General features: G+C 34.6%; 1 protein-coding gene across 7 annotated transcripts in view; it reads left to right on the top strand.

Moving 5' to 3' along the window:
* Positions 1-25,720, top strand: part of Bbx (BBX high mobility group box domain containing) — a 266,094-nt gene that overhangs the window by 182,909 nt on the left and 57,465 nt on the right. For all 7 annotated transcript variants that reach the window (XM_076867650.2, XM_076867649.2, XM_076867648.2 and 4 more), the window contains 3 exons: positions 4,439-4,634; positions 11,523-11,590; positions 23,149-23,229. In XM_076867650.2, the coding sequence (XP_076723765.1) occupies positions 4,439-4,634; positions 11,523-11,590; positions 23,149-23,229 (345 nt within the window). The remainder of the gene's footprint in view (positions 1-4,438; positions 4,635-11,522; positions 11,591-23,148; positions 23,230-25,720) is intronic.

The raw sequence follows: 25,720 nt of genomic DNA, 5'->3' as shown, positions 1-25,720 counted from the left end.
CATCACATAGTGAATTGAGTCATATTATCCTAATGATAATGTTCAATTTTTTGTGATGGAAAGATCCTCAGACTAAGTCTGCACTTGCTTATTGACACTTCTCAAATATCATTCTTTCCTTTTTCCCCTTGTATAATGTGATTTCTGCCTGCTGATGGAAAAAGATACAGCTGTCTTAGAACTTACTATGCTAGTGTTCAGTTAGCCTACTGTAATATATGTATGAAATAAAATATGTATAATAACTTTTAAAAAATCTCTTAAAATTCTGGTAGATTTTTTTTCATATTTGCACCATATTTGTCATCTTTATTTATACAGACGTTCTCAGCATCCCTTATTATTAAATCTTACAGGGTTGTTATTTTCTCATTCACTCTGTTGAGAAGATCTAGACTGTAATAACAACTAGAAATATTAGTGGACATTTAAATAGAATTCCACCAATTAAAAATAAACAACTGGAGAACAATAGGAGAATATTTCTTTCATTTTAGGTTGCTTCATAGATCAAATTTACATTTGTGTATTTGATCTGGAAAAGTAATATTGAATCCACATTTTTTAAAGATTGACATAATATTCTTTTTTTTTTTTTTGGTACTGGGGATTGAACTCAGGGACACTCAACTACTGACTCACACCCCCAGCCCTAAATAAAATTTTGTATTTTATTTAGAGACAGGGTCTCATTGAGTTGCTTAGCGCCTTGCTTTTGATGAGGCTGGCGCTATCCTCCTGCCTCAGCCTCCTGAGCTGCTGGGATTAGAGGCATGTGCCACCATGCCTAGCTGGATATAATATTTTTTTGTTATATAATAATGCCATTTTCAAATGTAGGACAGAAAACGCTGTGACAAAAGATATGTCTTTAATGCCAGTAATGAATAACAGAAGAATCAATAACTGACACACAAATTTGTAATTATTGATAATGAAATACAGTAGTAGTTGAGGTACAAGAGAAGGCAGTTAGCATTACCAAGTAACTTATATAAGTCAGAAACTGTAATTTTAAAGTACGTTTAGATCATTTAATTGTCTGAAAATTTGCATAAAGAAACTGGAGCCTTTGAGGTAAATTTTCATTTTAATTGGTAGAAATTAGAAAGTCAGTGTCATAGCGAGAATTTAGTTACCTACAAGAATTTTTCACTGAAATATTTAGAACAAATTAGCCGGTGATTGATGTTCTTGGAGGATGAATGAATTTCTCTCCCACCTCTAGCATGAACAGTTTGGCCCTGGATATCTGGATAAGCAAGGCCTATCTCTTTGACCCTTTCAGTCCTTTGATGATGGATTTTGCCCACATGGTTGAACAGCATGGTAATAAGTTCACTTGCTGTTTGCCTCAAACTGTATACAAAATCTCCTCCCATTTCTCCTTTATCCAGCGTTCTTTGTAATCCCTTCCTAAATAACCTTATCACAACAAATGATTAAGCATTTCTGTTGTTTCTTACAGCTGAAGCAAGTGATTGATGAGGTGCCTAGTTCCAAGGACATTCTTATACCTTAAGGCTCTTCTTGCCTCTGCCCTCACTTGATGCTCATATACTCCTTAATTTTCACATGAATTTATGGCTTCTCCATCCAATTTTTAAACTTTCTAATTAAGGACAAGAATTATGTGTTACTCTTTTCCTGTCTTCCACATTTTTAACTCTTCTACTCAATATATACTGGATCAAGGGGCTGATAGATTGTATGCTTAGCTTGAATGAGGCCATAGGTTCATTCCTTAGCACTCAAAACATATATATACACTCATATATGTGCATGCACAATTGAATACATGTTGTCATGGTATTGAACATGTATATTGTATTTAAGAATCTGTAAGATTAACATTATGATACAGTTCCAAGGTATTGGCCCACTTAGTAAATTCTTAGTTCTCATTTTCTGTAAAACTCTTCATATTCCATAGTCTCTTGACCTTTGTCAATTCTTCCACTAATGTGTAGCTTCCCCTTTACAAACCTTTACAAAACCATTTTGCATGCCTGAGTCAGGGTGAGGCTAATGGGCCATGTTTTAAAAGAAATATTTGTTGTGTAATTAATTGAAGAGTATAAGCAATATGAAGACAGGAACTCAATTCATAACTTTTTCTATTGGTGTCTGATAAGTCTCCCTTAATTAATGCTCACAAAGTATTTGCAGTGAGGGTGGGTAGAATGTATACAGGATAAGGGACATGATTGTGGTGTAGTGCTTCTCACTGCTTTCTGTTATCTTGAGCATCAGCTCTCCATTGTAAATTAGTTTAAGCTGGCCTTCATTAGAATCACCAACTATGCTCTAAAAATAGTTGATGCTGTCAATAATTCATTTGTAAAGACAACAGTATTGATTTTCACTGAAGCACATTATTAAATAATTCTTAGCAAAAGATGTGATGTCTTACTGAGAAAGACTTTATTCAACAAATGAATGTGGAGAGAAGAAGAGAGGACACCTACCTAAAAAAACAGGCAGTTTGCATGCCGATGACATCATCCAACATCTTACTATTGTGACTTTCTTAAAAATTTTGAACTTCTCCCCCAAAAAGAGATAATTCATTTCTCATGACAAATATGTTAATAAATTTGAAAGTCTTTTGTCAGTTTATAAAATAGTGACCTTTGTTCAAATGACTGTTCATCTGACAAACAGCCCGTGTGCCTTCACAGTAATGATGCATGTGTCTGCTACTTCCATTTTCACTTCACCCTATCATTTGTCACTTTCTGCCTATAGACAGCAGCCAAGGCTATTTGTCTGCCTTAGCTTAATATGCAAATCCCTCATCCACATGCATGGACTGTGGTAGTGTATTTCCTATATCACATTTGGTACCCCTAATTACATTCTGGAATGTAATAAAAATTCTAGTCCTGTATATTATTTTAATTACTTTTATAAGAAAAGTGAGTATCTTGTGAGTTTTTATATCCATTGATAGGTAAATTTACAATTTATAGGTAAAATTTTGAGAAAATTTGAGTTAAGATAACCTTGAGGTAATATTAGACCCTTGTGTATTAAAATTGCATTATTATCCACAATTTAGTTTTCATTTATATGATTTAAAATGAAATGGTGGGGAAAAGTTAATTTAGACTACATGTTCTTTCTTAGACCAGCGTTAAGTGGGAAATTTTTTTTTAGTTTGGGTTAAATTAAAAACTATTTGAAACATACTAAATTAGTTAATCGTATGCATAGAGTGACCGTTTTAAAAGGTAAGCTTATGAGATTGAAAAAATTGTATTAATTTAATAAAATATCCAATAGTATTTACATGTAACAGTTGAAGAAATACAAGGAAAATATCTTTTGGTAACATACAATGAATATCAATATGGTATTTCATTTTAGTGAAAGGAGAACGAGATATCAGAGTTGAGAGAAAGGGTTACAGTAGCAAGCCACAGAAATACAAAGGAGAAAGAAAGATGTTCGTGGATGTTGAAATTTCCAAGTAAGATATAAAGTTAATGATAGATTAATTGCAACATCACACATCAGAGCTCTCAGAGCTCATTCATATATTCAGTCATGTATGTGTATTACAAAATGTTGGCAGGTACACTGACACTTTATTGATGGAGGAATTGAAATTGAGAAAGGTTACACAACTTGGCTTAATGTCCACAGGTGGCTGAAGTAGAGGGTGATTTGAATTCAGACCATCAGACTGTGCATCTAGTGCTTTTTTCCTCCTATGGCCCCTGGTCTTCAAATAACTGAAAAGTTAATGTCAGTTGTCCTACTCTGTTCCTCTTCTCCTGCTCTTGATCTTGGCTCCTTTATCCCACAATGAAGTATTTTTGCTGTGAGTTTACCTGCATTTATCTTACGAAGTACATCAAAACACAAATGTAATTTTTTTTTAACCATAGTTAGCAGGTTAAATAAAGCTATGGGAAGAATCTTGACTCCTGGCACTGATGTAAACTCACACTCTGTGATGTGTACCCAAAGTTGCTTTGAAATAGACCATTTTTGACAATAACCCTAGGCATTGGTGGTGGTATTCTCTGTTGATGCAATCTAAGGTTGAGACCTATAGAGGCCATTTTTTCTCTCCTTGGTTACCATAACCTGAAGTGGAAATATCAGAGTTTGAACCCTATATTTTCTGTCTCCAGAACGTTGGTTCTTTCAGTTATAAACAACTTCCTGTCCCCACCAAATCAGACAGGCTTTTATAGCTGAAGAAAATGGGGATTAAAAGACACAACGTATGTACCTACTGTGCTCTTATCCCACAATGGACTTTGTCCGTAGAGCCCTGTGGTAAGATTATTATTTCTCTATGAGGAAAGCTAAAGTCACTGAAAGTGGTTTTCTCATTCATTATCTAACTGGGGGAAATAGGGTGAAAGCTATTTGAACTTTCTTCAATCTGTTTGTCAAATTAAAATTTGCTGATTTTTATTCATAGTATAAAGATGCATTTATGAAAGCAAATCCTGGCTACAAATGGTGTCCTACTACGAACAAGCCTGTGAAATCACCAACTCCCACAGTCAATCCACGGAAGAAACTTTGGGCCTTTCCATCTGACTCTTCGAGAGACTTGCCAAGCCCCAAGAAAGCAAAGACTGAAGAAATGCCTCAGCTGAATTTTGGAATGGCTGGTGAGTTTAGATGTTGTTTCTATATCTTTTTTAGTAATAGGACAATACATTTCATTAATATTTTTAACTAATGGTACACAGTTTGGGGTAGTGAAATTTATGACCAATATGAAGCAATCACAAATAAATGGCATATCTTAAAGCACTAGAAGATGATATACAAAGAATATATATATATAACTAAGAAAGGAGATGGAGATACCAAGTTATACATATGTGTGAATTCCTATCATTACTATATAGAAAAGTAGACGAAAATGTGGAGATTGTTAGGAGCTTAGGGAATTTTTTAATATTTAAAATGTTTCAGTACATATACACACTACAAAGGTATCCCAGTAAGAAAGCTACAATTATGTATATCATCTCTGTATCTGAAACATCGAGGGCAAAAATATGAACAACTCCATCACACACCTGAGGTGTATCTAAAAGCTGTGTCTTACAGAGTTTCCATTCTAAACCCCCACCCCCATCCCCCACTTCCCAGTTCCTTTATGGGCCATGCAAATTTAAAATTCCAGATGGTCCCATTTGTTATGGAACCTTTAATACTTTCTGGGGTGGTAAGGAATCCTGAAGCATTTATTACCATGAAATAAAGCATTTATATTCACCCTGTAAATGCCTCTATCTAACCTGGTCATTGCAATGCAGTAGTCAAAAGAAGAATTTGCTAAGATGAAATTCAGAGATTGGGCAGGGTAGAAGCAGTGAAGTTGGTGTTGAGCACAGAGTTCCTATTTCATCAAATACTTTCTCTTCAAAATCAGAGTACTGAACCATTTGCAATATAGAAAGGTTGGAAGGAAGTTGGGCAATACTGGGATGAGACATTTTTGTTTTTAAATAGCCAACAAACCTTAACAGATTTAAGAGTTCAATACGCAATTTATATAAATGCTAAAAATTAAGCTTAACCCAATGGCAATTCTGGAGAAATAGTCTTCAGATGATTGTTCTATATGTGTCTATAGTGTGACTCTTAAGTGAGCTCTCAAAATGATGGTTGGCTTCATCTTTTTTTTTTCTTTCCTTTTTATGGGGATTAAACCCAGGAACAGGGGTATTCTTACCATGAATTTAACTGCTAAGCTATACTATGTCCCAAAGAATCAAAACAGAGATCTGCTCTTGTTTTAGCTTTCACTTTGTACGATTTTAGCTGCAACTCACTTGTTAATGGATAGTCTTGTGGATAGTCTTGGTGATTTTCTTTTTTTTTTTTAATTTTTATTACTGGTTGTTCAAAACATTACATAGTTCTTGACATATCATATTTCATACATTTAATTCAAGTGGGTTACGAACTCCCATTTTTACCCTGTATGCAGATTGCAGAATCACATCAGTAACACATCCACTGTTTTACATATTGCCATACTAGTATCTGATGTGTTCTGCTGCCTTTCCTATCCTCTACTACCCCACTCTCCTCCCCTCACCTCACCTCCCCTCCCCTCCCATCTTCTCTCTCTATCCCATCTACTGTAATTCATTTCTCCCCCTTGTTTTTCCCTTCCCCCTCACTTCCTCTTATATGTAATTTTGTATAACAATGAGGGTCTCCTTCCATTTACATGCAATTTCCCTTCTCTCCCCCCTTTCCCTCCCACCTCTCGTCCCTGTTTAATGTTAATCTTCTTCTCATGCTGTTCCTCCCTGCTCTGTTCTTAGTTGTTCTCATTATATCAAAGAAGACATTTGGCATTTGTTTTTTAGGGATTGGCTAGCTTCACTTAGCATAATCTGCTCTAATGCCATCCATTTCCCTGCAAATTCCATGATTTTGTCATTTTTTAGTGCAGAGTAATACTCCATTGTGTATAAATGCCACATTTTTTTTTTTATCCATTCATCTATTGAAGGGCATCTAGGCTGGTTCCACAGTCTAGCTATTGGGAATTGTGCTGCTATGAACATCTATGTAGCAGTTTCCCTGTAGTATGCTCTTTTTAGGTCTTTAGGGAATAGACCGAGAAGGGGAATAGTTGGGTCAAATGGTGGTTCCATTCCCAGCTTTCCCAGGAATCTCCATACTGCTTTCCAAATTGGCCGCATCAATTTGCAGTCCTATCAGCAATGTACAAGTGTACCCTTTTCCCCACATCCTTGCCAGCACTTGTTGTTGTTTGACTTCATAATGGCTGCCAATCTTACTGGAGAGAGATGGTATCTTAGGGTGGTTTTGATTTGCATTTCTCTGACTGCTAGAGATGGTGAGCATTTTTTCGTATACTTGTTGATTGATTGTATGTCCTCCTCTGAGAAGTGTCTGTTCAGGTCCTTGGCCCATTTGTTGATTGGGTTGTTTTCTTATTGTTTAATTTTTTGAGTTCTTTGTATACTCTGGATATTAGAGCTCTATCTGAAGTGTGAGGAGTAAAAATTTTTTCCAATGATGTAGGCTCCCTATTTACCTCTCTTATTGTTTCTCTTGCTGAGAAAAAACTTTTTAGTTTGAGTAAGTCCCATTTGTTGATTCTTGTTATTAACTCTTGTGCTATGGGTGTCCTATTAAGGAATTTGGAGCCCGACCCCACAATATGTAGATCGAAGCCAACTTTTCTTTTATCAGACGCAGAGTCTCTGATTTGATATCAAGCTCTTTGATCTATTTTGAGTTAACTTTTGTGCATGGCAAGAGAAAGGGATTCAGTTTCATTTTGTTGCATATGGATTTCCAGTTTTTCCCAGATTGAGTCAGGAGGATATATACAACCTAAACAGACCAATATCAATTGAGGAAATAGAAGAAGTCATCAAAAGACTACCAACTAAGAAAAGCCCAGGACCAGATGGGTATACAGCAGAGTTTTGCAAAACCTTTAAAGAAGAACTAATACCAATACTTTTCAAGCTATTTCAGGAGATAGAAAAAGAGGGAGAACTTCCAAATTCATTCTATGAGGCCAACATCACCCTGATTCCTAAACCAGACAAAGACACGTCAAAGAAAGAAAACTACAGACCAATATATCTAATGAACATAGATGCAGAAATCCTCAATAAAATTCTAGCAAATCGGATACAGAAACATATCAAAAAGATCGTGCATCATGATCAAGTAGGATTCATCCCTGGGATGCAAGGATGGTTCAATATACGGAAATCAATAAATGTTATTCACCACATCAATAGACTTAAAGATAAGAACCATATGATCATCTCGATAGATGCAGATAAAGCATTCGACAAAGTACAGCATCCCTTTATGTTCAAAACTCTAGAAAAACTAGGGATAACAGGAACATACCTCAATATTGTAAAAGCAATCTATGCTAAGCCTCAGGCTAGCATCATTCTGAACGGAGAAAAATTGAAGGCATTCCCTCTAAAATCTGGAACAAGACAGGGATGCACTCTCTCACCACTTCTGTTCAACATAGTTCTTGAAACACTGGCCAGAGCAATTAGACAGACGAAAGAAATTAAAGGCATAAAAATAGGAAAAGAAGAACTTAAATTATCACTATTTGCGGACGACATGATTCTGTACCTAGCAGACCCAAAAGGGTCTACAAAGAAACTACTAGAGCTAATAAATGAATTCAGCAAAGTGACAGGATATAAAATCAACACGCATAAATCAAAGGCATTCCTGTATATCAGTGATAAGTCTTCTGAAATGGAAATGAGGACAACCACTCCATTCACAATATCCCCCCCAAAAATAAAATACTTGGGAATCAACCTAACAAAAGAGGTGAAAGACTTATACAATGAAAACTACAGAACCCTAAAGAGAGAAATAGAAGAAGATCTTAAAAGATGGAAAAATATACCCTGTTCATGGATAGGCAGAACTAACATCATCAAAATGGCAATATTACCAAAAGTTCTCTCTAGGTTTAATGCAATGCCAATCAAAATCCCAACAGCATTTCTTGTAGAAATAGATAAAGCAGTCATGAAATTCATATGGAAAAATAAAAGACCCAGAATAGCAAAAACAATTCTAAGCAGGAAAGGTGAATCAGATTTCAAACTATATTACAGAGCAATAGTAACAAAAACAGGCAGATGGACCAATGGTATAAAATAAAGGACACAGAGACCAATCCACAAAATAACAACTATCTTATATTTGATAAAGGTGCTAAAAGCATGCAATGGAGGAAGGATAGCATCTTTAACAAGTGGTGCTGGGAAAACTGGAAATCTTGGTGATTTTCTGAACTTCCCATATTATATCATTTGGAGCATTTCTAAAACATTTTCTTATCAAGATGAAAAAGTCTTATGTAGATGACTAGCTTCTAATTTAAATGTCTTTGATTATCATTTAGCATCCATTGCTTTTTCTTTCACTTCTAAAACAAGGTCAGTGCATGTTGGACTTTTTTTTTTTTTTTTAACAACATTCAGTTATTTTTTGCAAACAAATAATTATTTCAAATTATATAAAACTATGAGAAACTTTTTTTTAGTGTTGTTAACACTATTAATCTACCAGTCTTTTACCTATAAAATGGAAGTAGAACACAAACTTCAACCAATATTTTTACTTCTTAGCTTTTTACGACAGTGTTTTTGGTACCAGGGATTGAGCCCAGGGCACTTAACCACTGAGCCTTATTCCTAGCCCTTTTTATTTTCATTTTGAGACAGGGCCTCGTTAACTTGCTGAGATTTTGGGCTTTGAACTTACGATTCTCCTGCCTCAGCCTCTCAAGCCACTGGGATTACAGGTGTGCACAATCCAGCATAAAGCAGTTTTCTTTTCAGAAAAGTACAAGAAAGCAGAAAGACACGACACTTCCTGGCATTTATCTCGTTGTATATGTAATTAATCGCGCGTGTTGGATATTGAAAATCCATGGCAGGAGTTCTATTCAGCTTCCATTTAATGGGTAACATTAGTCTGATGTTTCCAACAAGATGAAGTGAATTAAATTGCCTTTAATTGGGCTGGGGATGTGGCTCAAGCAGTAGCGCGCTCGCCTGGCATGCGTGCGGCCCGGGTTCCATCCTCAGCACCACATACAAACAAAGATGTTGCGTCCACCGAAAACTAAAAAATATATATTAAAAATAAATTAAAAAAAAATAAATAAATTGCCTTTAATTAAAACATGCTTCTTGGCTATCTGAATTAGGGGATAGAGAGGGAATTTAAAGGCTAGTATAACTTTTCCTTAGCAGTGAATCTCTTTCATTTTGTTTTGTTTGCTCTGGTTTTTTACATGACATTTTTCGGTTTATTTGTCCCATGTATATGTTTTCCAGGAAGGAGAAGTTATTTAGAAATTAATGCAGTACAAACCCTCTTGATAAAAGGAAGGTGTGCTATTTATGCCAATACATTTTAATAGTTCTGAATTATATAAATGTAAATGATATAAAGGATGAAGGTAATTTCTTGCTCTATCTCAGTATGCATATAGCTAACTTCTTGTGAAGTCATATTGCTATCTAACTTGTAACTTATCATTGGTATATAAGTTATCATGTAATCATGTTCCCATTTTACTTTGAAATTTGAACTAACACATTTTTATCTTTAGAAAGCTATCATCCAATCCTGCTGGTCTCCAGGATGACAGCTGCAAAAGTATTTCACTCTCAAAGTAACCAACTAAACTTACTTTCTGCAAAATTCATTTTACCCTTCTGTTTTTTTTTTTAAATTTTAATTAGCTTTAGTGTCTATCTTAGCAGTCACAATAGTATGTAAACGTAGTGTTTGATTAAAATTGGAATTTTTAAACTACACTTGAGCTTTGTTTCATCAAATCAGCCTGTGATTGCTTATGTATTCTGTTTCTCTGTCTTTCTATAAGACTGTCTTTCAACAATGACATATTTTCTTGAACACTTGATCCTTTGGTGACCTCATAAGTACCTTGTAACCTGCTTGCAATTTTAAACAAATTGTATATATGATCAGACTTACTCCATGAGTTCTCAAAACAGGTTTGAATAAAGGGCATACCTTGAACCATAAAGAAACAACTGAATGTCTTCAGACAACATTTTGACTGATCCTTATCTTTAATTGTAGAGAGAGATTCTTAAAATAAAATATACATTTATTGAGAACCTGTGTGTACTAGGAGAGAAAGTAAGCTAGGCATTTTTACATGTGTTCTTTTGTTGCAGTAGCAAATCTTAATTCATTTAAGAGAACCTTTAAAAATATATGTTTCTTACTATCTTTTGGGTCAAAAATCACTGGTAACAATAAAAAGATTAGTTTTTAATCTTGAAGTTATTTGGAGAAACAGACTAACTACTTCTAAGAATTTGTGCATCAGTTATTTTAAATTTATCTTGAAAGTTTTAAAAAGAGATAATTTGAAAAAAGCTCACAAGATTTTGAAGGTCCATTTTTGAAAATGTCTCTGTTCTCTATTTCTGATAGCCTGGTTCTTTTTATTAGTCCTGCTTTCATCTGGCAGAAATAACAATTTGAGAATAAAAATCTTGGAAGACAAGCATAAGTACTCTTTTTTTTTTTGAGGAAATGGTTGGATGTGTTTATTTCCTTTTTTTATTAGTTGCTCATGACAATACAGTGATCTTGACATATCATACATTTAATTCAAATGGGGTATGAGAATAAGTACTCTTTTTTGTTTAAAAAAAATTTCATGCACAGAAAGAAGCCTTGGGTTCACAGATAATTCATGTTCGAAGTAGCTGTGCTACTAAAGAAAATAACTATGCTGGAATGGTGGGGCAATTGTGGTATTTAAAAGACTCACAAAAGTGTGAGCACTAAGAAAATATATGCCAGGTTATTGTTAAAGAGTTTTGAAAGTTATTTATAACAGTTATGTGGTTCTGTTGCATTTCTGTATTTATTAATATTCTCATTGATTCCTTATGTACTATATATGGGTCCTGCTTGGAAGGTGATTGTTTGTTTGTTTTTGACTTATTTAGATCCTACTCAAATGGGAGGCCTGAGCATGCTGCTGTTAGCTGGAGAACATGCTCTTGGCACACCAGAGGTAAGCCAGTCCCTCATTCCTTTCCACCCTGCTCATGCTGGGGCTTAGGAACACAGACATTTGTATTCAGTTCACATTGTTATTGCTGCAGTTCACTGCTTACAGCTCATGAGCAAACTTTACTTATAATTGTTTTTACTACGATCTGTCTGTGCATCTGGTGATTTGAAAGTAACAGAAATGGTGTTAATAAACCAAGAGGATACAAACACAAGTCTAGTGGAGATTTTGCGGGTCTGTGAATCTAAAAGTAAAAAATGCAATGTATAATTAGTTGGCCTTTGCGGTGACTATGTCATGTGTATGTACATTGTGTCTTACAATTCATTTACTCTCTTCAGAACTTTTCTGCTGTTTTGATGTTCTCATTTGGACTTCCTAGTAGAAAAATTATTGTTAAAAATATGAAATTATCCTTCTCTCTAGTACCTGAATTATCTATTTTAAAAATCTGACAACATGGCTTTCCAGAATTGTTTCATTTTTAAGAAGGAAAAGGACAGACCCTTGTGAGCTTGGTTTCACAGTCTAGTTATTGGACTTCTCTTGCTAGACATTTATGGGTGTGATTTTGATGGGCACATAGTAACAGTTACCACACATAGTTTGCATTTGTAGAATCTTTTATTTTCCAGATACTCTTAACAGAAGCCAGTCAGATTAACCTGCTGGTCATGTTATTTTAAAACACTTGGGTTCTTGAGATAAAAATTTTCAGTCCTCATCCAGAATAGCTATATATAGGGCAAAATAGCCAGTCGCCTTAATTTTATCACAGATCTATACTTTTAACTTATTTTTTTTTTAATTTTGAGAATGCTATATAGATTATAGTGAAAGCCTATTCAACTGTATAGGCTGCTTATATGAGACTATTGTTATTTATAGTTCATATTTGGGATCCACAGTTGTTGACTATCTGTTCAGTTTAAATTATTTTGATTCTGTTCTATTTAGTATATTAAAAATGTATATATTTGTTGTATTCTTTAACTGGGGGGACAAAAAAACATTTGTGCTACTTGGTACCTTTGCAAACCCAATTTTCAGCATGTTTGTACTTCCTAACACAGTGACATTGTCAGGCATCATTTCACTTGCCTCCACATGGTATTACCTAATGGCAAATCAGGTAAACTCTCATTTAGGTATAGTGTATCCCAAGCATGTTTCAGAGATGAGTGTTGGAATAACAACACACACTTGACCTTTCAACACAGCTGCACTCGTGATTTCCAAGAGTGCTTTGCTTTGGGAAGTCAGCATCATCTCTCCTAACAGATTATTTGAGAATGGTAGTTTTTATTCCAACATATTTTAACATTCTTCCTCACTTTTTAGTGCAAGTATAAATCAACATTTGTAGAATTTCTGGATGATAGTCAAAGAAAGGGATACTTCACCCAAACCCTTTGCTTAGAGTTGTGCCTCGTGGGGTCTTTTCAGTGAGAAGTTCTCCTATTCCCTTTTAAAGCATAGAATATCTAAAAAAGCACTTTAAGTAATGCAGTGGTAGATCTTTTATCTCTGATGTGGAAGCATTTTGAGAATTCTCAAGCTAAAAAAGAAGCAAAGTTAAATGACTTATCAAACTAAGGGGAAAAGTAGATCTTAAAAAACACAGCTCTGTCTTCATATTCCCTACCCCTCACCTCAGAGATATGTAGGTTATTAGTGAAAATAATCTTGACAGATTAGAACAATAAAGCAGTAAAAAAATATAATCTGGTATCTTTGTAAATATCATTAGTTTGAGAGTTTACTTCATAGATATCAGAAGACTTCCCTTAGTCTTTCGATTTCTGTGCAAAGTCTTAATTATATAATTCAATTATATAATAGAACTTTAGGGACTTATATATGCAGCCAGATAAACATTAGCTAAACATAGTAAATGTATACTTAAAATTTTCTAAGAAATTTAGTGGGAATATAGAACCTTAACCCAGATGAGAGATTCAAAAGTTTCCTATTTTTGACATTTAGAAAAATAACTGAAATTTGACATTTACAAAAATCCTGCCACAGGAATGGTTTAATCATGGCTTTTTTAAATACCATGTAACAATCCTATTTTAAAATATTATTCTTAAAGGGTAGAAATTTTCTTTTGTTCATTGAACTGAGACCTACTCACATAGAAAAAGTTCTTAACAGACTTTTTAAAGTATAAAATTAAAATAGGTAATAGATTTACTTTTACTTTAACTGAAACAATAAAGTCCTAAGTTAAAAGATTGTGTTTTTTTGTTTGTTTGTTTGGCTTGACCTATCTTAATGCTCTTAAGAGTTTTTGGAGAGAAATTTCAATTTCTTGAGAGAGATCAGTAGGCAAATAATAGTAATGTTTGAATTTTCTCTTTTTCCTCATTTTAATCTTTCATAATCAATTTGTGGCTTTACTAGGTCAACATTTTTTTAGTGCCTCTTTACTAAGTTGAGGTGGCTTTTATAGTCTCAGCTGTGGTAACTTTGTGTCTAATAAATAAAAGGGGTGAATTTTGATTTATAGTTTCTTTTATTTTTCACATATTTTCTTTATAATTTACTATAATTTGTTAAATTTGTTATATATATTTTTTATACCTGTAGTATAATGAATGCATAAACTATTAGAGATAAATTTTTAGAAATAACATATGTTTTTATATAATTTATTAATTAAAAAATTGATATGTTGAGCAAGACAAACATAAAGAAAAGTGATTCCTGGCTCAAAATGGTAGACTAAGTCAGTCTTTACTGACAAGAATAACTTAAAGAGGAAAAGTTTATTTTTACTCATGGTATCAGAGATACCAGTTCATGGCCATCAAACTTCATTGCTCTGGGCCCAAGATGAGGCAGCATGTCGTGGCAGAAAGCCATGGTGAAGGGAAGCTACTCTCCCCATGGTGGGCCAAAAGCAGAAAACTTGGTGGTAGTGGTGGAAGCATAGAGAAGATATACCCTTCCAGGGCACATTCTCAGTGACTACCTCCTCCAGTCATACCCCACCTGCCTACAGTCACCACCCAGTTAGTCCATTCAAACTAAGATGGACTGATTACGTTATAGATCTCATAACCTTATCATTTGTCTCTGAATATTTCTGCATTAACAGGAGCTTTTGAGGAACACCTCAGATCTAAACCACAACACCATATAGAATATAAGCATAGCAGTCTCATTAGAAAATAAACACATAGCAGTGAAATAAATAGCAAGGAATGTTTCCAGTTATATAAATTTAGTCAGAAACCAAGTAAAGTTGTTTAATGAAAATAATGAGATCCAGATAAATAGGTAGGAGGGAGCTACAGAGGAGATAAGAGGCAGTCTCATTAGAATGCCCTGAAATTTAAAGGAATATATACTTTTTAGAAAAAATAAGTGTGCAAAAGACAAGTAGAATAAATAAAAATAATAATGTTCATATTGAACTGAGAAGACCTAAAAAGAAGACAGTTTGCTTCGTGTCAGGGAGTTATCTAAAGGTGAAAATACAGCACTGGGAATGCAACTCACCTTGAGTGGCAAGGCCCAGGTTCTACCTCTACTATAAAGGGAGGGTGGGAGGCTGCTAATGAAAATACAGTAAATAAAATGGAAATATTTGATCTGGAATTGCTGGAAGTGACCTTTAAGACTAAGAATATTCTCTTATATTTGTTAGTTACCTTAATAAAAATGCAAACTAAATTACATTTTTTAAAATAAGACAGGGAATGATAGAATTTAGAGGGTATAGAAAGGGCAGTTATTCAGCATCTAACGTATAAACGAGAATGTGAGGTGTCCACCAAAAGTTCATGTGAGACAATCCAAGAAGGTTTGGAGAAGAAATGATTGGGTTATGAGAGCTTTACCCCAGTCAATGAATCAATCACCTGATGGGATTAACTGAGTGGTAACTGAAGGCAGGTAGGGTATGGCTGGAGGAGGTGGGGCATTGGGGTATGCCTTTTGGGGTATATATTTGTATCTGGCAAGTTGGAGTCTCTCTCTCTGCTTCCTGACTATCATGTGGGTTGCTTCCCATGCTCTTCCACCATGATGATCTGCCTCACCTTGAGACCCGACTATCCATGAACCTGAGGCCTCTGAAACCATAAGCCCCCAAATAAACTTTTCCTCCTCTAAAATTATTCTCATTAGGTCTTTTAGTCACAGCAGTGAAAAAGCTGACTAAAATAGTGGGCTAATGTTAGAAAAAATGATATTGGCATTGAACCTTATTGAACAACAGAAAGACATCTTAGAAAGAAGAATGGTTGGGAAAAACTGGAAAAATAAGATAAGTTAGGTGGCATAATCATAACTGATGGTGAAGTTTTGAAGACATCAGTATTTACTCAGTTGAATAACTAAAGCCAGACTTTCCAATGTTTGCAAACTGCCTCAGACCTCAGGGCTGTGATTTTGGAATACTAGCTTTTTCTGTTGGAACAAACAGGATAGTAAAATTTTGATCAAGCCTGTTTTTGCTTTGCTTTCCATTCTGTGAAATGGAGCTTATAATACCTGCTTGCCCTTAACTCCCAAAACTACTATGAAGATTAACTAAATAAAACCTGTAAGGTAGGTATTTCCTGGAAAGAATTTTTGTAGGTATAGTATTATTACCTTAAGTTATTCTGGGTATTTCACACTTGACTTGAAAGTTTGAATTATATTAGGCATTATTCCCACAGGTTGTAATATACAGTTTATGCATGTGCGTGTACACACACACACACACACACACTCTCTCTCTCTCTCTCTCTCTCTCTCTCTCTCTCTCTCTCTCACACACATACACACACACACTCACACACCCTTACTTGTCCATTGAAACTTTATAAGAATTTACAGTTGTAATTTACTCTTTATCATCAAGTACTTAAGAAGGAGACAACTTTTTAATACCTGGGAAATTAATTTAGGAAGTAATGACTTAAGCAGAGTAGCTGAATTAGCATCAAATTAGTGGATAAGGTTCCATCAGATGATGGGCTTGCCTCCTATAAAGCCCTGTGGGGAAAGGTCATGTTATATGAGAATTGAACAGTGTAAAATTGAGTGCTGTCTTTGCATACATTGATATGAAAAGTGTTTATTGAAAGTTATGGATATGCATCTACTAAGTGGCAGAACTGAGATTTGAGCCCAGGAGAACTAGACAGTCTTCCTGTAGTATACTGGGTCCTTTGTGATTCAGTCCCCACCTACCCAAACTGTGCCACTTCTGTGATGGCCCATGCTCTGAACTCTTTAGTTACTAGCAGCCAGAGCAGGAGCATTTCATGGGTGCTCTCAGGGCTAGGTTTAGTGTACCAAGCACTTCACAGTGATTATTTAATTCATTTTCCCCAGAACCCTATGCTTTCAGTTTATTTTTGTCCTCATTCTCCAAGATCATAGAAAAAGCAATTCATAATACGAGAATTTAATCCCACATATTTCCGTTATATGAGATAGGCAATATCGGAGATATAGAACACTTAGTTATTCTAATATTTGTTAAGTAAATTAATTCTTATATCCACATTTTTCAACACTCTTTAAAATTTTAAACAAATGCTTACTTAGATAAAATTGAAAGGTGTCAACTTTTTGATAATTTCTAATGTCAGTGAAATTAGGAGAATTATTTTCTATTTGTTGGTACAAATTTGTTCGTTTGATAGGTGCCTACCATAAGGTATTGTATTTGACTATTTTGGGTTACTTAAGTCCATGGAATGACATTTTCCCTCTTCTTAACTCCTAGCTCAACCTATATTAAAGCTTTTATTCCTTTTTTACAATTTTATAGGTTTTAAACACATTTTGTAAAAAAAAAAAAAAAAAGCTGTATTTAAATTTAACATTGAAAAGGAAATGAGAGCTCTGAACCTTTTCTCTTCCTAAATGTCTAAAGGCCTCCCCTCTCTATGTTTACTATTCATTACCCTTTTTAACTGGAACTGCCCATCAAGCCAGTGAGCTCAACCTCTTTCTTTTGTAGAACTGTCCAGGAGCTTGTCTGGGCTTCACATACTAGTGTTCTGCCACACAGACTATAATGATAAAACTTTTCCCATGGAGTGAAATCAACACTATGATATTTCTGATTCCCTGAGTAAAACCAGGGTCTTATTCTTTTTACTCAGGTGACTCAGTGTACAATCCAATTTGGTGCATTCATCTCTATAGTGCTGTTTGGTTGTGCTTCCCACTGGACCCTAGTACCTATTCAGGATGCAGTATATACTGCTGTTGTCAGGTAGCCAAGGGCAGTGCATCATGATGCAGGGTTTTTTTGTTGTTGTTGTTGTTGTTGTTTGACCTCTCAGGTGGAATCCTCTATCCCCAAATTGTTTTTTCTCATGAAAGATGCTCTGTGTACCTGACGAAGCCTTTCTCCTTTCAAGTTTGCTCTTTCACTTTTAACTGTTAACAGTTACCTGACAACCTTCTGGACAATTATTAAGGACTGGCAGATACTTTCTCTGACTTAATTGGGATCCCACATCTCTGCTGCTTTATTTCCTTTACCTTCTAACTGGTCTACTGCCTCCAATCATTCCCCAGCCAAGGTCATCCTGCACACCACTGACATAATTACCTACCTACACATCTCTCCTCATGCTGTTCTCCCACTTAAAGTCTTGCAAGTCTCCCATTTCATTCAGCCTAATATTCCATACTTCTTAACACAGTAATTCCAGTTTTTGTCAGTCTGATTCCTTTCCCTCTATATTTCTATGGCATCTTACTCTTTAATCACTCTGAGATAGTCACTGTTTCAAAACATAGTGCATATTTACTTCCATATTTTCCTAGCTATTACTACATTATATGTATGCTTCTTGTGAGAGAAATTCTGGCTTTCCTTCTAGATGTATGTGAGATACTACTTAACTCCTTCCAACTGTAAATGCTGTTTGTTTTCCCATAGGCCCGTGATATTTCATCATTATGCATTTATATAATGCAGCTGACCCTTGCACTTGAATTCAAGTGAGTTAAAGCTGAAGGAGGGAATTTGAGAGAAGGCTTGGACAAGAACAGGGAGTGTCTTTCAGGAGAAAAGACAGTTTGGGTGTAAAAGATTCCACCTGACAGTTCAAGGACAACTCTTTAGCACAGTTCCATAGTCCTTATTTTATTCCCCAGCATATGCTGGAATCAAGTGGAATTTAAACTTCTTAAAAGCAGTCATCTTTGTATATTTATTCAATGAGTGAGTAATAAATAAACGTTTGAGTTGGCAAGAGGAGGACTATATGGCTGAGCTACAATACGTACATGCCTTTTTAATTGACTTGTGTTTGCCACAGTACCAAGCATTGTGACACTGTGGTCTTGTGCCCTGCAAAGTAGGAATGGGCCCCAGATAATTCTTACTTCCCAAGCCACTTACAGTGCATAACTGGCTTGATCTTGTTTCATATTGGAAAGCTGGATCACTTTTCTTTGCCTGTAATTTTCACTATCTAAATTGCTCTTGTGGAAACGATACTGCTACCTCATAATTCTTAATTATACTAATCATTTTCCTTCCTTGGTTTATTTAGAATTATAGCTAAATCAAAGGAAGGATTGAATTTAAGGGAAGTTACGTGATTAAAAAAAATCCCTTTAGCTGTTTTATTTTTGGGCATATAGCATCACCTAGTGGTTCTATGGATTATTTCAGGGATTATTTCTAGAGACAGCTTCTCTGTCCTCCCCACCCCCACCCCACACACTTATTTTATTAAACCACTGCTCATTTAGTATATTTTCTTTCCTCTTCTTTAACTCTGTATATTCTGTTACATTTAGGAAGTAAGCCTTTTCTAGCATAGGAATGGATGTTGAAGAATTGGTGTTTTTTCCATAAAAAGAATACCCCACTTAGCAAAAATAGATAGTTTAAAGTATTTTAAATGCAAACAGCAAGGCAACATAGTACAACACAATATTTTATACATTTCATAAGGTCTGGGACTCTTTGACTAATGCTGTTATCCAAATAGAAGCCCTTTGTGGAAATATTCTATCCTTTTCTTATACATAGGATTCCGAATTGTTTATCAAGCACATATTATTACTATATGCACAAATAAACACACTTTTATTGTATACCTTATTTATGAAGTGCTCAAGAATGAATCCTGCATATTTGCAATTTCCATTAAACCATTTTTACATTTTGAGATTTTAGATAGAAATTTCTGCCTTTTCAATAAAGATATATTTTGTAATTTTAGAATCATAGCTAAACATATAAATTACTGCATTGAATGGATGCCTTCAGCATAAATTTTAGAGCTATTTGCCATAATTTGTTTTAGATAAACTACTGTGCTGTAGTTTCTCTGTCGTATCTCTCTGTCTCCTCCTGCTGCTGACATTGTTTCTTCCTTTTACAACCTTCTCCTTTTTTCTTGTCTCTACTCTTGGTCCATTCTGATTTGCTGCTTCTATTCTTCTGTGGACTAGAGTCAAGTAAACAAGTCAGGTACACAGGTCAGGTAACATAGCTTAGGAGGATCCCATTCTCTTGACTCCTAAATTTTCTTCTGTTTAAATTTTGTTCTGTTTCCTTTATACTATATTGAAGATACATGTTAAATCCACAATGCTTTATAGTAAAAATAGCTCAATTTTAAGAGTGCATGATTTACTAGATTAAAGTGCACAGTTTTAGTGATTCTATTCCTGCTCAGTTACCCATTGGACAGCTTTTGTTGTACTATCTGTTTCAGTCCCTGAGATTCTTCATATTCACACACATGCCAAAAATCAAGTCGGGCAACCAGATACTCATTGTGCATCTGCTCTGTCTAATGCTTGGTGAGCATGAACATGCATAGACTTCTTTCATGTGTGGGGTTACAGATACCTTGATAATTACTTGCATCTAAATCTTCCATTCAAATAGGAAATTTTATTTATTTAAGACCATCCATCCTGAAGATTTTCAAAGGATATCATTTAACTTTTAAACTTTGGCTTGATTTATTATGTAAGCAAATGCAATCTATAAATGACACTTAAAAGAATGTTAAATTTTTTACTTACTGTTAATATGAACTGTAAGCCATAGGGCAATTTATTTCTGCATAAATGGTAACTGTTTCTCATGCTTCATAGAATTTGAAACAAGAATGCAGTCACACACTGTATAATGATGTAATGACACTGCATTCAGTGATGGATTGCATATACAAATGGTGACCCCATACAATTCTATTGCCTAATGATAGTGAAGCCTATCTTATTCTGTGTTGTGATGTGTGTACAGTGACATAGTCTGAATGATGCAGTTCTCAGAACAAAACCCTGGTGTTAAGCAACCCATGCATATAATATGTTATGTAGGCTTTATGTGTGTAGTTGCTGTAAATGACATTTCATTCCAAGTACCTTTTCTAGATTTCTGTCACATGCATAACCTAGTTTAGTAAAGTTTTATGAAGATACTTTATGCTTTTCATTAAATTACAGCTTGGTTTTAAAACACATTTTGATTATTTGCCAAGTATTCAGGATCCAAACACAAATGATTTCTTACTAAGCCAGGAAAGTGTTGATATTTTTTAATTCCTAAATTGTGAAGAGACATTTTGATCAAATATTCCCAAACTTTTGTGGATACTAATTTCAGAATTTATTGGCTTTCTTTTTAGTGGAGTTTGTGTTTCTTTGGTTGGACATTTGGCACAACATGCCAAATAATCAAGTGGCAATAAGTGGGTCAAGCATTACAGCCAAACCTTGGGTGGCAGATTATAAATAACGATTCTGTACCTTCTCCATGGTGCTTGGGAAAAGGTGACCATTACTCTTTAAAAAATCCCAAAGTGACAAGTAAATTTTCAAATGTTTGCTCCTGCTTAATGGCCTATGATACTGCTAAAGAAACACATCTCCCCCAATGTTTAATGATGAGATTTAGCAAGAAACTTTTTTTTAGGAGCATAATCTAGTTGGCTGGCAACTATTTCCATAGAATTTAAGCATCTAATTTGATCACTATTGCAACTATTAAAATTAAACTGAAAAAGATTTAGAATTCAGGAAAATTATTATTAAGATTATAAAAGAACATTCTAACTGTAGTATAATATCCTATTTTATGTAAAAATTACCTATATCCTCAACTTGAAGAATATATACAGAATTTTAACAGTATTTATATTTGGAAAGTAACATTGGGTAGGAATCTTTTTTGTTTTCTTTTTTTCAGAGTTTTACAATAAATTTGCATTATTTAGTAGTCAGAAAACAAACCATAAAAAATATGTGAAAGAAGTAGATTTTATTTGGGTTTGGTAGCAAAAAGCAAAGAGATCAAATGGACAGAAACTTTTTTGTATTTTTTCCTTTAACATGAAAAGGAACTATTTTCCCTACACAACCTGACTTCATCATTCGGGAAAGTAGGGAGACAACACATCAATCTGGGATTTAGAAGAGCTCTTGTCAACTTTCATAAGTTCATTCATTAAATACTTGTTGAATATCTATGTTGTGCATAGTGTTGGGGGAAATGCAGTAAATAGAAATCCTGGGAGGAGATATACAATAAACAAATATTGATGTCTTGTGATAACTGCTAAAGGGGGATTATTAAGTGCTGGGGAAGACCAGTGTCACTTCCCTTTCTGGTCCTCAGTTCATCTGTAAAATGAGAAGAGGGGCTTAGATCAGAGGAATAATTAAATCCTTTCTGTCCTAACATTTTGTAATTCATATGGCAGCTAATTACCTAAGCGATTGTGTGACTCAAATTCAGAAATGAGTTAATTCTTTGAGTGAAAGAGAAAGGAAATCTTTATTGTTTGATACTAAGGATTGAATCCAGGGGCACTTAGCCACTGAGCTACATCCCCCCTGTTTTATTTTATTTTACTTTACTTTTTAAGACAGGGTCTCACTAAATTGCTGAGGCTGGCTTAAGAACTTGTGATCCTATTGAGTAGCTAGGATTACAGGTATGTGCCACCATACCCAGCAGGAAATGTATATTCTGAGATGAATATCTGATTAATAGAATTGTTTAGAGTAGTGTTTTTAAGACTTATCAGTAACATAGAAAAGAAATAAAGATATCTAAGTGTTAGATGTTTACTTAACATAGTAAATTATAGGAAAGAAAATATATATCATAAGAGAAATTTCTCTGATTTAAATTCTAACCTTCTCAAGATTAGGTTTTGTGTTGTAAATACATGAAACCCTGAGAAAACAAGAATTTAACTTTAGCTTTTTTTTCCAGAAGAGTTACATTGTCAGATCTCATTTATGTTTTCATGTAGTCAAGTGATAGAAAATACTGAGGAAACACAGAACATGAAAGAAGTAGATTCTTTGGGTTTGGTGGCAGAAAACCAAGAGATCAAAGGGACATGTTTTTAAATATTTTCTCTCTTACTATTTCTGGTTTTATTTAGCAGTAGAATGGCTACTTGTGTAAAACTGTACATAATAACTGCATTTTTATTACAGTGTTACCTTAAATTGGGGGAATAAAACTGTTCTTTCCTCCGCATAGGAATGTTTTAAGTGGCATCTGCCTCCTCTTATCATTCCTGTAAACTTCATGTTGTTTTTCTTTGTTTCAGATGTCCTCTGGTACTTGCAGGCCCGATGTTTCAGAATCCCCTGAATTGCGTCAGAAGTCACCATTGTTTCAGTTTGCTGAGGTAATATGCTGCAGTTTATACTAAATTAATAAGGAAACTGTAAACAAGTTTCAACTTGTACAGATGACAGTGAATCAAATTAATGAAGTCAGTTAACCATAAATGGAAAAATTGAACCAAATCTTCTAAAAGATATTTGGAACTCCAGAGCTCTTAGTTAAGGAATAATTATGAGTTTTGTATAAGTTTTCTTTTTTAAAGTCACAACTAAGTATTATTACACTTAAACCTTATTACTAAATTGTATTCATGGATTTTAAACTTATGAATATAATTAGTTATTAAACATAAGTCGCTGATTTGATAAATAGGAAGACTTAATCAACTCGTGGCTGTTGCCTAAGCCCTCCCAAACCTGCCCCCAACCCTGTCTTAAATTTCTCTTACTTGAAACTGTAGCACAAGGTTGGTAGTTTTCAGAGTGTTATTTTATGAGTTGGGCCTGTTCTCTCAAAATGCCTTTTGACACTGGTTCAAAGAGATGGTGTTAAAAAATACATTATCCTTGATAGCAAGCTTATAGGTTAAAACTGCTTCCTAAAATATCTTTATTTAGCCTAAAACCCTATATCAGTTCCAGTTGATCCCCCTACCCCAAACTTTAAACTACCTGATCTTCCCTTGATCATTTGAATTGTCTTTCATTAGACATTCTCTACCAATCTCATCCTTCCTGGCATTTGCCCATCCTGCCACAGTTTTGTACATAGAGAACATATTGTAGTTCAAAAAAGTATTTCTGACACTGTCACAGCAGGCTGAATATTCCTGAATGCCTTCCTGGTATCACTAGAGTGTTAGACATATTTGCTGCAAAGACTGCTTATCTGTCACTTTTCTGCCTTTATGAGATCTTCCGTGAATTCCAATTGTTTTGCACATTGTTTCCATAAGAGTCAATGTAACACACAGGTGCAGTGGTGCATGCCTGTAATCCCAGTGGCTAGGGAGGCTGAAATAGGAGTATCTCAAGTTTAAAGCCAGTGCCTCACCTCAGCAATGGTGAGTCACTAAGCAACTCAGTGAGACCCTGTCTCTAAATAAAATATAAAATAGGACTAGGGATATACTAAGTGGTTGAGTGCCCTTGAGTTCAGTCCCTGGTTACCCCCACTCCAATTGCTAACATAACCTAGTTTTTATGTAGTCTCTTTCAATTGTAGTTGTAGATGTGTTGGATAAAGTTGGGCCCAACTTTGAGAGCAGAGATTCTTAGTGAATGATCCCTGAACCCTAAAGATCTTGTGAAATCTCTAAAAATTCCTATGAAATTTTGGACACATTAACGTATGAACATTTTTATCATCTATCCAGCATACTTAAGATTCCAATGAGATTTCTGATACTATTGCTTCTATTTAAAAGGTCCCTGGTCTAATATTTCTTCAGGCATTTTAGTCATTCCTATTTGTGTCATTAATTAAAATCTTTTCTTATCGCAACATTAATTTTTTAAAATATCCTTTTGCTTGAACTCATGAAATGATTTTCAGAAAACAAGGTGGATTATAGCACTGGTTCAATTTTTTTTGTTTGTTTTTTTTTTCACTGACCAATTTAATTCTTGAAGAAATGTAGGTTAGGCTTTTCCTTTTATATAAACTGTTTATTTTTTTCTAAGTTTTGTAGAGGGTTAATAGAGATGAAAAGTAATATCTGAAGTAAGACCTACTGAGGTTGTAATTTCCAAGACTTCAGGAAAATCCTGTGGGTTCATATTTACAGTCTACCACACTTACCCATGGTATTCATTGGAGATTTCTGTGTTTGTGGTTTGAACAAACACAGTAATGTTTGAACAAAAAAAAGTTCTAAAATTTTACCCTTCAATGTCTTCAAAACATTTGATTTAATTTTATCCATTCACGATGGTTGGTTTATATTTAGAGTGCTGAGGAAGATTTGGTTTATTTGTTTTTTCCTTCTTATTGAGATTTATTCTAAAAATACATATTTGATTCAAAAATACAGTAGAATTGAAATTTTCCTAATGTCTTCAACAATCAATAAAACCAATAATTTCAATCTTTCTCTTAATCCTTTCTCATCCCTAAATATCACTGTGATACTATATTTTACCCATTTTCCTAAGTTTTCTAGAAGTTACTTTGTGGTTGAGCTGCATTCATTGCTTAGTAAGGACCTTTCCATGGAATTGGGGAACACAGTTACTAATAAAGAAAGCAAGCTTCAGCGGGACTGGGAATGGGCTGAAGTTACAATATCCAAGGTTTCTGCTCTTGTGACTCACTTTCAACCTGTTTTGTAGCGGAAGAGAAGCTTTATTCACATTGGGACAAAAATTAGTAACTGTCTTGCTCTCAAAATGTCCTTGAAAGTATTTCTACATGGCTTTCAGCAAAGTTTGAGAGAGGCTTCCACGATTACCCAATGGAAACGAAAGTTTTCCATTAAACATCAAGTGTTGTGTGACAGAATCTTCTATCTATTGTTAGACACAAAAGCATGTTTTGTTTGTGTTGAGTGGAAG

Source organism: Callospermophilus lateralis, chromosome 10, assembly GCF_048772815.1.
Source record: "Callospermophilus lateralis isolate mCalLat2 chromosome 10, mCalLat2.hap1, whole genome shotgun sequence".
Taxonomy (NCBI): Eukaryota; Metazoa; Chordata; class Mammalia; order Rodentia; family Sciuridae; genus Callospermophilus; species Callospermophilus lateralis.
Note: the sequence above shows the minus strand (reverse complement) of the source record. Positions and strands in the feature narration are given on the sequence as shown.